General features: G+C 51.1%; 1 protein-coding gene across 1 annotated transcript in view; it reads right to left on the reverse strand.

The window, feature by feature from the left end:
- rerea (arginine-glutamic acid dipeptide (RE) repeats a) overlaps positions 1-13,371 on the reverse strand; it is a 95,462-nt gene that overhangs the window by 54,440 nt on the left and 27,651 nt on the right. Inside the window, exon 3 of the mRNA XM_076042519.1 lies at positions 9,553-9,623. Within this exon, the coding sequence (XP_075898634.1) occupies positions 9,553-9,623 (71 nt within the window). The remainder of the gene's footprint in view (positions 1-9,552; positions 9,624-13,371) is intronic.

The raw sequence follows: 13,371 nt of genomic DNA on the forward strand, positions 1-13,371 counted from the left end.
TGAATTGTGCGACAGCACCAGTTCCTCGCCTCCCTCGTAATGCTTCCCCTCTCGCAATCAAAGGTGGAGGCGGGGCCGGGGCGGGCGCTGCGGGGAGATTCAGGAGGGGACGGAGCTGCTGCAGCCGCGATGACGCGACACGCACATAGTGTCAGAGGGTGCGAGAGCGCGGCCCCACCGTGATGTTGCTGCTTGTTCAAGGCTGCGAGCTACAAAGTGGAGACATTCCTCAGTCCTCACGGCAATCGCTGAAATGTCCTCCTCCTCTCGTGTCTCTCCCGCTCTCGTCCACTCACTCACTCACTCACTCACTCCTTCCTTCCTCCCCTTTTTTTCCACAGCCAGCCAGTTAATTTGCACCATGTGTTCTTTAACAGGGGAGGGACGGTCGAGTCGAGGCGTGTGAACTCGATACCACTGTAAATCTCCACTTCCACAGCCGGGCCGGGGCCCCTCCTCCTCCTCCTCTTGCTGCTCTTTTTCCTCCACCCCTGTTCTCACTCATTCTTTTTTTTGTGTTTTTTTTATTGGCATGTCACACGTTGGACAAGCTGGAAATTGCAGCGAGCCGAGTCGAGGAGCAGCGCAGAGGCACAGAGAGCCAGATACTCACTTAAGACACGGGACCGACAGGAAGGCTGCAAAAGGAGGGGGGGGGGGGGGGGGGGGGTAAACTAGAGGGGGTGGGCTGAAATTAGCTGCCCACTTTCAGAGCAGGGGACCAATCCAATTAAAGCTTGACCGATCCATACAAGGGTGTTCAGTGTCTGGTTACTAGTCGCGGCGCAAAGACCAGCGACATGAGACCAGATTCTGTTTTCCTTCCAAACACGAGCTGAGATGTGAATATTTGAAAACGATGATTTGAAAAGCAAAAGCGGAGCAGATCGAGGGGGCTTCACTAACTGCCATGGAAACCTTCCACCAACGGTGATTACCACACGCTGAAACACACCAGCCCACTTCAAAAAGGGAGCCCTCGCCTTCTCATTTGGAGCGGCGGAGGAGTCAAAGTGTTTTCATTTCCACAGGAAGACATCAGTTAACGAGCCCTGTTATTATTTCCAGCGGCAGCGGCAGGTCGGGATTACCGACAGGTTCGCAGAAGCCGCTCCAGTCTCTACCTGCTGCCGCGCTGGGGGGGGGGGTCTGTTTTCCCTGCTCTCTCTCATCAAAGCCGGTCGCTGCGTCTCTTTTGCTCCCCCTGCTTTTAAAAGACGATAAAGCGCCGTGCTGCACGTCTGCAACGCTGCGTTTCTCTGTACGTCGCGACGACGCGCGGCGGAGAGGCGCTTTCTGTCAGCGCGGAGGGCGCAGAGGAAGAGAGCTGGGTGTGGAGGGGGAGATTAACGCCCCATGGAAAATGACTCGACACATCTGCCCACATCTGGATGCCTGTGTGTGTGAATGTAAACTAGTGTAACTAGGAGAGCAGCAGACTGGGCCACAGGACTGTCCTCTGAATAATTCAGCAGCGGTGGGTCAATGATCCAGCTCCTCGCTGAGGTTTTAAAGAGTCTTATGAAAAGGTTATGGCCTTGCAGACCATAATATTGCACTTCACTCCTCAAATAAGAATAAACACAATAAGCAAAAAAAAAAAACACCGTCCGGAGGCTGCAGCTGCTCCATCTGGGAAGGTAATCTCCTCGCTGAACACACACACACACACACACACACACACACACACACACACACACACACACACACACACACACACACACTAAGGAGCCCATTTTGATTTCGACTGGCTTGCACCTCTCCGCCGTCTCCCATCCAGGAGAAAGAGATCATCCCATTGGCTGAGCAACTAGTTTCCATAGCAGCATTTAGCTAATGCACAGGGAGGGCAGAGAGGGTGAGGGAGACGAGCGCTATCTGTCCAAAAAGATGAGAGGAGGAGGCGAGGAGGCAGAGCAGGAGCAATGAGCCGAGGGTAGAGTGCTGCTGCTGCTGCTGCTGCTGCTGCCTGAGACTCCACTGTGTTGTTATCTCAACCTTGCAATCCACACTGCCGTATTTATTCATCATTGTGCTCGAGCGGAGAGAGAGAGAGAGAAAAATCAATCTAATGTGCTTCTCTCCGAGGCGGAGAGCCGGCGCTGCACAGCCTCGTCTCTTGTCTTATTAGAGGGAGTGTGGGGGGACAGGGACGGCGTTTGCAAAAAGTCGACGCTGAGAGGGAGGAGCTGTGTGCTGTGCCGCGCCGCCGCAGCGCAGATTGTGTCTGCACGCTCGGCGAGGAGGAGCAGCAGCTGCTGCGAGCCAGTGACCCCGACACCTCGGCTAACCGACCTCATGTTAATCCAGAGAACGGCACAAATAGCTTCACCTCGGAGCGCGCTCACACACAGGAGAGGAGGGGGGCGGGGGTGGGTGGGAGGGCGAAGGCAAGGCGCTGATTGGTGGGCGAGGCCGACCTCCTCGCACCCGAGCATTAATCATGTCCGTCATAATGTTGGGGGGCGGAGTCAGCGATGGGCGCTAGCGGACGGATCCTCCGGCTCTTCCGGCTGCTTTTTATCCGTTTTTCCGTATTGTCTTTAGCAGCTAATTGCTCCAAACCTGCTGCTGAAAAGGCGGCGGGGGGGGGGCTGTTGGCGCTGCTGCTTCAGTCCCGCAGAGCCTCGGAGGTGGGGGGGCGGGTTTCCGGCTCGGCTGCTCGGCCGAGTCCGCAGACGCCTGGAAGCTCTTGTCAGAGACACTTTGTCACGCGAGGACGAGCAAACAGGCGGCGGCGGAAGGCTGCACCTCCGCTGCTACACTGGAAACCCTGCACCGGCTCTGGCAGTGGACACACACACACACACGCATGCACAGCCCCCCCCACCCCCCCAACCGCCCCTGCCTAATAAGGGGAGCGCCCCTCTGCAGCTCCACTCGATAAATATTAACAAGAAGTGCGACGACTGATGGCGGCGCTCACTGATCCATAATTGCATTTCAAAAATGTGCGATGGAGGGAGGCAGGCAGTGGGGTGGGGGTGGTGTGGTCAAATAAAAGAGGGGTGCAGCCTTCCAGGCAGAGACACGGAAAAACCGACGGCCGTCTCGTCCGTCTGTCGGACACGCACAAAGGACGGACGGACGGACGAGCACATCACACGGGACGAAGTGGCGGAGAAATAAATCTGAGGTGGAATCACAAAAGGAGAGGACGAAGGATCAGCCGAGCGATTATCTCCTGCGTTGATTTGAATATGCAAGGAGGGGGGGGCGAGCTAATGAGCTCGCCGGTCTCATTGTTAAGCTAATTCTCTGCATTTTAGATTCCATTAGGACTGTATGCCGGTTCGATGGTGGAAAAAAAAAAAAAAAAAAAAGAGGAAGAAAAACCTTAATAACCGCTCATGTTAAGCATGACTATTTATGCACATATATTTGCATCTTTATCAAACATTTTTAATTACGGGGCTTCTGAATGAGTGGAATTTTCCAAGGCTGTGCTGCGATAAACACCGGCGGAAAGCGGCAGGAAGCGCTAGTGTGTGAGCGATACCATCGAAACACGCTGCATGTGTGCGTGTGGGTGGGTGTGTGCAGATGTACACGTAATGTGGGCATGAAGGAGAGCCCTGCTGTTCTATTTATTCAGCGCAGACGTGTGCGTAAAATGCAAATGCAGATGAAAAATCTCCTCCAGTCTGTGATGTTACATCAATGTCGAACATTTTTTAATGTTTCTACCATCACTTTAGAATTAAAAAAAAAACAAAAAAAAACAAAAGGATGACAGATAAATTACTGCGGGGGGGAAATAATGCTAATGAATTGTGGCTGGTATGCTTTGCATAATTAAATCTGCAAATTCACTCTCTTTGTCTTGCATTGCAGCCATTTTCAGAATAATTGTTAATTTGGTGTTTGTGCCTTTGTTACGTTAATTTCAACCGGCATTCAAACGGCAGGCGAACGCGACGGCAGAGAAAGTCCGATAATTTGGAAATCTTCATCGAGGGCGACGGGGAAAAAACAATAAACAGATAAACACAGAGATGATTCGGAGGAGATGATTGAATCTTATTTCTCAGTTACGATTAAAAAAAAATGGATTAGTGTCACATGAGAAAAAAAGCTCTTCGCGCAGCTCGCAAATGTTGTGGATTGGAGAGCAGATTGTCACTTTAAACACTTGACAGTCATTGCCTGCATTAATCACCATGGGGACAACAGGAGCACATTGAACCCTGAGGTAACTGTAACCTCTCGCTGTGTTCATCAACTGATGCCAGGATGTGTGTGTGTGTGGGGTGGGGGGGCGGGGTGGGGGGGGACTGACAACCAACGCAGACAAAACGCACGCACGCACGCACGTACAGAGGCTATATGACAAAGACAATCCCTCTCTTATCCTTTTAAGCTGATCAGGGCAGCAACATATGAGCTGCAGTCCTGGCAAGATAATTGCATTGTACATGGCATCTAATTAAATGTCCATAAGCAGGAAGATCTAGGAGCAGAGGGCTGTGTGTGTGTGTGTGTGTGTGTGTGTGTAAGACAGAGGCTGCCTGTGTGTGTGTGTGTGTGTGTGTGTGTTGGTGCACTGGGCTCCTCAATCCCGCCTTCCCGGAGGGAAAAACGCTGCAATCACTCCATTAGTGAAAGAGGGAGGAAGGCAGGGAGGGAGTGAGGGAGGAAAAGAGGGAGGATGAACACAGCTGACTTGGCCAATAACAGCAAATGAGGTTAGATACAAGCAGAGGGAGGGAGAGGTGGGGGTGAGGGTGGGGGTTGGCGAGGGCGTAAATGAGCACCTAGGACACGGACACAATGACGAGAACATGGCCTGGGAGGAGGGAGGTGAGTGACAGCAGATAAAGAGGAGTGGGGATGAAAGGGGATTGAGGTGGCGAGAGTGAGAGAGTGAGGGGGGAGGCCAGAGAATGGAGCCGGGGGAGACAATCGAGGTGGTGGCGGGGGTGAGGGGAGGGAGGTAGAGGGGTCAATACAGCCGCTCCTTTTATTCTCCTCCTCCTCCTCCTCTCAAACATCAGGAGAACCCCGGCAGGTCTGCGTGCAGGGCGCATAAACATCTACATATGTGTGTGTGTGTGTGTGTGTGTGTGTTTTCTATTTAAAGGATCATAAAAATGGCGACGCGCATATACGCAAATGTAGGCGCGTCGACTGACTGGCAGGCAGGCAGGCAGCAGACATGCAGCAGCATTAGCCTCATCAAATATAGATGGTAAACACAGCGGCAAGGTCGCGGCAGCAGGTGAAAAAACCCTGCGGAGGGAAAAATAAAAAAAAAACTAAAGCAACACGGCGGCAGAGCATCGCAGCGGCCGTCTCAGCACAAGCCAGCTCATCACTTTCAGACGGAAGCTATTTTATACCATTAACAACGTTTAATCTGCTGCTTTCCAGTGAAGGCAAAAGAGAGAGCAGGACTCGATACGTTTTCATTGACTTCATCCGACACCGTTTCAAACACGGATTGGTTTTATATGGTGTTATAGAGCTGTCGTGTCAAAACTGTTTGCATATTTCATTTTTTTTTTTTCTGTTTCCCTTTTAATCTGATTAAAACATTTAAAAAGGAGAGCTGCACAGTTTGCTTCCATCGCTGTTTATTTCTGGCTTTTGTTTAATTATCTGCATCTCTTCAATCTTTGTTTTCCCCCCTGTAATTTCAAAAGACAAAGCAACAACGTCAATGCTTCATGTCCATCACGCTGTAAACAAAGCAGAGAGCTAAATCCCCTGGGGGTGGGGGGGGGGGGGATACATCGGCGCAGAAACCTGCCCAACACACACACTTGGCTTTTTACTACATTTTCAGATCATGTGACAACGACATCCTGGCATCGGCCTCCGTGCTCCACTTTGCTCGCGCACACACACACACACACACACACACACACACACACACACACACACACACACACATACACACACACACACACACACACAGCAGTTAAAATGGCCTCCTACTGGTCACCTCAGTATCTGGGCAGACATTTTAGGAGGAGGAAGAGGAGGAGGTGAGGAGGAGGAGGCCGGCGGTGCGGCTGAAATCTATACGGCCGGATCGATGCGCCGCTCCGAGGTTAGCGAGGGGCAGCGCGGCCGCCACTCTCTGAGTAAACAAACTAGGAGAAATGATTGGCCTCCCACTCCAAATGACCTCAATAATGCTGCAGAATGGATTTTTTTCCTTTTTTTTTGGAGGGGGGTGTTATTATTACTACTGACTTATTATTACTGACTGCGTGACGGGAAAAAAAAAAAAAAAACGACGCTCGCCTTGGAATCGCAGTGACACAAAGACAGTTATGAAGACGCAGAGCGGCAGCCTTCAATCCCAGCTCCTCTCCTCGCTGCGCCGCGCAGATTGATGGCTGCATTCAGGATTTCTAGACACGGCTAATTGGATTCACAGGTCATTAGATAAAGTACACGAGTGTGACTGCTACAGCCTGCAGAGCGACGGGGAGGGAGGGGGAGGTTGAGACGGGTGTGAGAGGCCCAATACTGATGAGGTTGTTTGGTTCAGGACCAATGAAATTTCCTCCCCCTGTGCTGCAGTGTCGGAGACCCTTCCACCGACACACACACACACACACACACACACACACACACACACACACACACACACACACACACACACACACACACACACACACACACACACACACACACACACACACACACGGAGACAAGCCGAGGGAGGGGTTGATCGATAAGCGGAGCAGCGAGGGAGAAGCGGCGGAGGAGGCTGGAGACGGAGGCCCAGTGAGAGAAGAGAAGACAGGAAATAACGCCAACGAGCCGGCAGCACCAGACTCAAACGACGGAGCCACTGCGTCTCCAGCAGCACCGGAGAAAGAAAATACGAGCATATCGATCCAATGTCACGGTGCGCCGGTGTCAAAAAATGTTTCGAAAGACGCGTGTGATGACCTCCAACGATGGGCGTCCCATAATGCTTTGCTCTGTTGGCACTTCAGGCGGATGAGGCATTCAGTTTCCCATTAAAAGGGAATGCAGTAATAAAGAAAGGATATAAAGAGATGCTAAAAAGGTTATTATATGCAAAGAGTGATGTGCTGGTGACTAATGGGCACGTCCAGTGATTCTCTAGCTGCTTCTCACATTCAAAATGCTTTTTTTAATAATAAAGGCCAGCTGCACGTCCAAAGTCTTAATAACATTGTTCAAAGTATTTTTAGTTTTTACACATTGCATGGCATCAACACACCATGCTTACACACTGTGAGTGGGACATGTGACATGCTGGGGTCTCACACAAGGAGTCTGGACATTCCATCGCCCCCCAGAGGCTGTGGCCACTCCGTGCCCCAGTTTGGAGAGCTGCGCTGGGGATGACAGGGTGGATTTGAGGGCGGCCAGCTCACCGGCACTTCCAAACGACGTGAGCGTCATTACAACCTCCCCACCACCACCACCTCCCCACCCGCGAAGATGTGCTACTTTAGGAGAGTGGAGATGATACATTTTGTGGCGAGGCAGTGAGAAGAAAGAGGGTGGTGAGGAGGAGGAAGAAGAAAAGGAGGAGGAGGAGGAGGAGGGAACGATGCCTCTGTTATTTGTGGGTCGCGGTGGAAGGGGCCTGTTGTTGTTTGTCAAGGTGCGGCGGCAGGATGACGAGGCTGGAGTGCGCTTAAATACACACAGGCGTGCAATGCAGACGGCTATTTATTAATTACAGCCGGACTCAGGGGGCGGGGCTGGGCAGCTGAGGTGAGGGAGGGAGGGGGTGGGAGTGGTGGGGGGAGACGGGGGTCAGCTAATGGAAGCGGGATTTTTCTCCCCCTCCCTGGACAATTACCTCCGTCTGCCTGCCCCCCCGACCTCTTCTGGCGCTCCTCATCAAGGAGCAGGTACCAGGCTTTTCCCCTCCCTGTGTCTTTTTATTAAGTGCGTCTGTGGATGTGTGTTGCTGGTGGGGTAGGAGGGAGGAAGGGTGGTGGAGGTTCCTGCTATCCTCAGCACTCTCCGACAGCAATCGGATTAGAGGCCTGCTGCCGCGGGGCCTGGCCGTCCTTCCCTGTGTGAGGCCTGCAGCTCACCTCAAATCCTCTGCTGCACAAAAACAACTGCCCTCTGTGCACACACACACACACACACACACACACACACACATACACACACACACACACACACACACACACACACACACACACACACACACACACACACACACACACACACTAGCCCACCTTACCAAAAAAGTGGTGTGTGTGTGTGGCCTCCCGATCTGACCTCCAATCATCACCCCGGCTGTTGGCAGCCATTACTATAACCCCGTCCCCTCCCCCCCATGGCCCTCGCTGAGCTCAGGCAACCAGTCTGTTGGAACAAAGGCAGCGCCGAGGGGTTACAGGCTATTTGACGGCGAACATCCGCTGTTTACATTTTTTTTTCCAATCTCGGCACGCTGCGAGGGAAGTGGCAACGTGTGCCGCTTCCCCTCTGCGTGAGGCTGCTGCTGGTGGGATCGCCGTCCAAGTCTGACTGGAAACTTCCTCGGCTGTAAAGCAGCGCTTGCGAATCATGCGGTAAATTTCTAAAAATAACAGACGCAACCCAGCCCTCGGCAAATATTTGGAATTCTGTGTGTGTGTTGCATTCCTGGTGTCCAGTTGTGGGCAAAATGAACTGAAGTGCACTGATAAATTAGCAGTTAATTCGGTGATTGACCTTTATTTATTTATACAGGTTAAAAAACTAATTGAGACCAAGGGTCTCCCCTTTTCTTTTGGGTGGGGGGCAACTACAAAAAGTTACAAATAGACAAGACACACATACATGGAGGCACCCAGTACATTAGGGTGCATTTTCAAAGCAAAAGGAGAGGAAATGAAAAAAAAAGAAGCTGGTTGCAATTGTGAACTCCCACAGTTGCTTTTTCCAGCCTTCCAATAAGCCAAAGATCACGAAGCCAGACAGTTTCAACACCTGCTGTAGGGTTGCTGCAGGTTGCGGGAGCAGAGGAAGGAAAGGTTTTCTCCAAACTCTGCGCAAACTGGAGGGACAGCAGCAATATAGTCCTGGGACCAGAGGCTAAGATGGGATGGTCTCTGTGTGATGCAGGTTGACACATTGGAGGGAAGCAAAGTAAAAAAAAAAAAACACTTCCCTCTCTTTATTTTAGCAAAAGAAAAAGACCATTAGGCCAGAAAAGACTGCTGCAAACAATAAAATTAAATACTATTGAAGGCTGGAGGGGGGATACCCCCTTAAAACAATTAAGAACATTGCTCGCTCTCTCTCTCTCTCCCCCCCCCCCAATAACGAGCATTACTGCACAGCCGCTGGACTGCGAAAGGGCGTTAATAACCGAGGCCAAGTCTCGCTGGGAGTTTTATTTTTCCGTGAAGCTCGAAGAACAGGCCGCAAAACATAAACTGCGTATAAAGTTGCGTTTTGCCGTGGTTTATATGAAATTCTCCTTCAATACCAATTGGGGCTCCAAGAAAATCCGCACAACTAGGCACATGCATGCCACAGACCCCATAAAAGAAACCCCAAAAAACAGAGCTGTCGGCAGCGTGGCAGGAAGTAGGGGGAAAAAAAGGTACTCACCAGTTTGAAGTCCTGAATGCTACAAATGAAGTAGGGAGTGTTGGGCCGCCGACTTTCAATGTACACACAATCTGCAAGTGGGATGAAAAGAGAAGAGAAAAACAGGTTAAAAAAGATGAATAAGAAGAGGATGTTCACACTCTTAGTGCCACCGGAGTCGGCAGTGTATTATTGCACATGGCGTTACCTCTGCTGTAAAAAGACATTTTTCTCCTTGAGTCAAATTCAATTGGAATGCGAGTAATAGGATTAAGGACTTTTGGAACGCTACAAGGTTGCCTTTCCAAAGCAAACATTACGCCCGGGGGGAATTATGTTATTGTTCCACTCCATTTATACACCAGTGAGCAGCGCTGGCGCTAACCCCGTTCTGACGCCACCCAGAGACGACGTTTTTATCTCATCACTGCAAACCCCGAGCCCCACGTGGCGGCGGCTGCTGCTGCTGCTGCACCGACCAGCTAGGATTCAAACTCAACCCTCGAAATCTCGCTCATCCCTCTCCTGCCAAAATCCAATAGACTACGTTTTCGATCAGACATCATTTTCCACGGAGCCTCTAACCACTCGGAATTCCTTGACAGACGAGGATGTGGGAGGTATGAGAGAGAGCGAGGCGCGAAATGCTGCGGAGAAAAAAGGAGAAGCAGGAAGGGGAGGAAGAAAACACTGCGAGTTAAAAACAAAGGCTCCTTTTTTTTTTGTTTTATCAGAACTTCACCGTGTTCTCGTGTTGGGAGAACATGAAAACAGCGCAGAGGATTGTTTTTTTTTTATCCAGCGGACGGCGAATCTTTACTTTCACTCCCATCTGGCTTTGGCTGGATGATCAGTGAAACACCGCCGCTAGCACAACAGCTAACAGCTAGCAGCTGTTGTACAGTTTGGCCAACAGTCTTCCAAGGCCTAGGAAACTATCTGCTTGGCGTGTTAGCTTAACACACTCTCGTTGCAACCACACGTCAACTCAGTTTTGTGGCTCTCGCCAGACGATTTCGCTAATAGTTACTTTTGAAAAACACGTCGCCAAGTTGCGTAAACTTTCCATTCAAGAGTGAGAACGGGGAGGCGGCTGAGGACTGCTGTGTTTTTTAATGGCATGTGACTGGAGGTATGGCCGGGTCGTGAACCCTCACTGCCGTAACAAAAACAGTTTGGCTGCGAGGGACAAAGGCACACGGCCGCTGCTTTGAAAGAGGAGGAGGGGAAGGAGGAGGAGGGGGAGAAGGAGGTAGCGCTTCATTGTTAGCGCTGAGGCGAAGGCAGGAGTTTCCAGAAACAACCTGCTGCTGCCACTATTAGCGCTTGTGGATCGTTGTCCATCTTTTTCTTTCTTGCAAACATCAAAACAACCCTGCGACCATGGATGTATTACAAGAACTGGATACTGGACTGTCAATATGGCAGCGTGCCGATCTTTCCCGGTGGCCACTCGAGGTACTGCAGCAAAAAAATTCCACGGGCCCAAAAAGCATTTTTCCCATAGATTCTGATTGGCTAAATAGATCATGTGAGTTACAGAGGCATGATGGGAAGTGTCACTACTGCACATGCTCTATGGGCCCATTAATGCGGAAGTCTAAAACTTCTTTGGCATATGCGCTGGGTGAGCAACTTCATTGAAATGAATGGGCCGCCATCCTGGAGTCTGGGGGTTTGCCTGCGACACATCTCTCTGGCGGAGTCAACTCGCAAAGTCCATTAAGAGCTGCTGTTATCTGCCAGAGTGAAAAACAAGACCACAGATCAAGACGTCACCTTCTACCTGGCTGCTGCCATCGAGTGCAAGAGTTAGCAAGTTCGCGGGGCCGTGAGAAGGGAGGCGACGTCGTACAATAAGCTTGAAAGCAGATTTTTGCTTTTAACGCCACATCACATTTCAACCTCGGTCCGTGGAGAGACACGGCTCTGACACACTGACATGTTCTCCAGCGTGACTGGCAGAGCCGCCGTCTCCTATTTATTTGCCCGTGTCAGCGTGGCCATCGATCTGCTGGTGCTTTATCTTAGCCAGCGCAATGACATTAAGCAGCCCTGACACCCAAGATACCGATTGTGTGGGGGGCTGGAAGTGTGCCTGTGACATCATGGCTCTTCGCTTCTATTTTTTTTTTTTTTTGGTGCGGCTCTTTTGTTTGTGTAACCCCGGGGTGGGCTCGTTATCTGCTGGGGGCTGAATGAGCTGTTCTAAAAGGGTGGGAGGGGAAGGGTGGTGGGGGGAGACGCATTACATACATAATATTGCTCTCAGTGCTGCCCTCTGCTATTCCCTCCCCTCCTCCTCTTCCTCCGTCACTGGAGGTCATTTACAAAGATGACATGAGTGGAAATATCCATCAGCGCTGTTGTGCGACGTGTGAGCAACACAGCGCTGAAAGACACAGAAGGAGGGGGGAGGGGCTGGGTGGAGGCGGGCAGTGGGGGGAGGGTGCGGAGAACAAAAGAGACTAATCTGGATGAGATGACACGTTTTGGAAGGAGTCAATCGGGGAGGGGCGGGGGGCTCGGCGTCCCTTCACCTCAGCAGCCGCATTGACTTAGTCCTTTATTTGTTATTAGGCTCCTCGCGGCGCATCAACAGGCAGGAAGAACACACAGCTAGAGTGAAATAAAAAAGAGAGTTGGAGGGAGAGGATGGTGGTGGTGGGGGTCTGGTTTAATCATTCACAGACAGCCGGCTAGTCTATTCTTCCAACGTCAAAAGCACATTTTAAATTCATGCCGGGTCCTGGCACAGAAAAAAAAAAGAAAAAGCCTGCCGCCTCTGGGGGCATTTCTCCGAGAGCGACGACACGCCGGGAATCTCGGCGGATTGTGAAAGTTAAAACTGAGCTGAACTCAACGCTGCCAGACTGGAAGAGTGGGGGATGGGGTGTAGGAAGCGGGGACTGGTCGAGGCGGGTCACATGGTTCCTCCGGGGTTGTTAAACATTCCGACCATTTTGTGCGTTTGAAAAGTGGGTCTGCGCGCTCAAGTGGAGAGGGGGAGGGTCTGTGGGGGGGTGGGTGGCCACGGCGGGGCAAGTGTGCCTGCTTGTTTCTTTTTTTTTTTTTTTTTTTTTTTTAAGGGTTGATGTTGGTTCCATTTGCGTGGACGCAGTGTTCCACCGTCAAGGCAAACCCCTCGTCGGCTTCTCTCGCTCTCTCGCTCAGGTGAACTCCAGCCGGGAGTGAAAAAGTCCAGAAGTCCCGACGCACGGAAACGTGAAGCGGCAGGAATCCGGCTGAAACCTGATCTGGAAGCGGCCTCGTCGCTGCTGAAGTGAAGTGAAGTGATGGACTCGTTGTCATTGTTATTACCTCAACCTCAGAGACACACTTCCTCAGCTGCGGCAGCCCATTGTTCACTCCCTCCCCCCCTTCACTCCACTCCACTCGGCTGCCAAGCATGTCTAATCTAAAACACACCTAGCTCCCCCCAAACCAGAGGCGGAGTCATGTCCCACTTCCAGACTGCCTTTCATTTGCTGCAGCAATTGTGAGGGAGGGAAGGAGCAGGCGGGGAGGGACGGAGGAGGGAGATTTTTTTTTTTTTATCATCGGTTTGTCTTTTTTTTTTTAAATTGGCTGCCAACCACAGAGGGAAAAGGTCCCACTGTAAACACTGCCATGCGCACTCCTGTTTTGTAAACAGCAGTTTGGGGCGGCGGCGGGCACAGACCCGTGAAATTGGCCAAACAAAGAGGAAAAAACGACGAGTGCATTTAACACACACGGCCATATTACTATTGTTGTTGTTATTATTATTATTATTATTATTATTGTTATGCCTTTTAGCTGTAACGCATTAATTGCGATTAGTTCAATAAAGTCCATAAT

This window comes from Nelusetta ayraudi, unplaced genomic scaffold (assembly GCF_046127955.1).
Source record: "Nelusetta ayraudi isolate G7.1 ecotype Tasmania unplaced genomic scaffold, CSIRO-AGI_Nayr_v1 ptg000070l, whole genome shotgun sequence".
In the NCBI taxonomy this organism is placed as follows: Eukaryota; Metazoa; Chordata; class Actinopteri; order Tetraodontiformes; family Monacanthidae; genus Nelusetta; species Nelusetta ayraudi.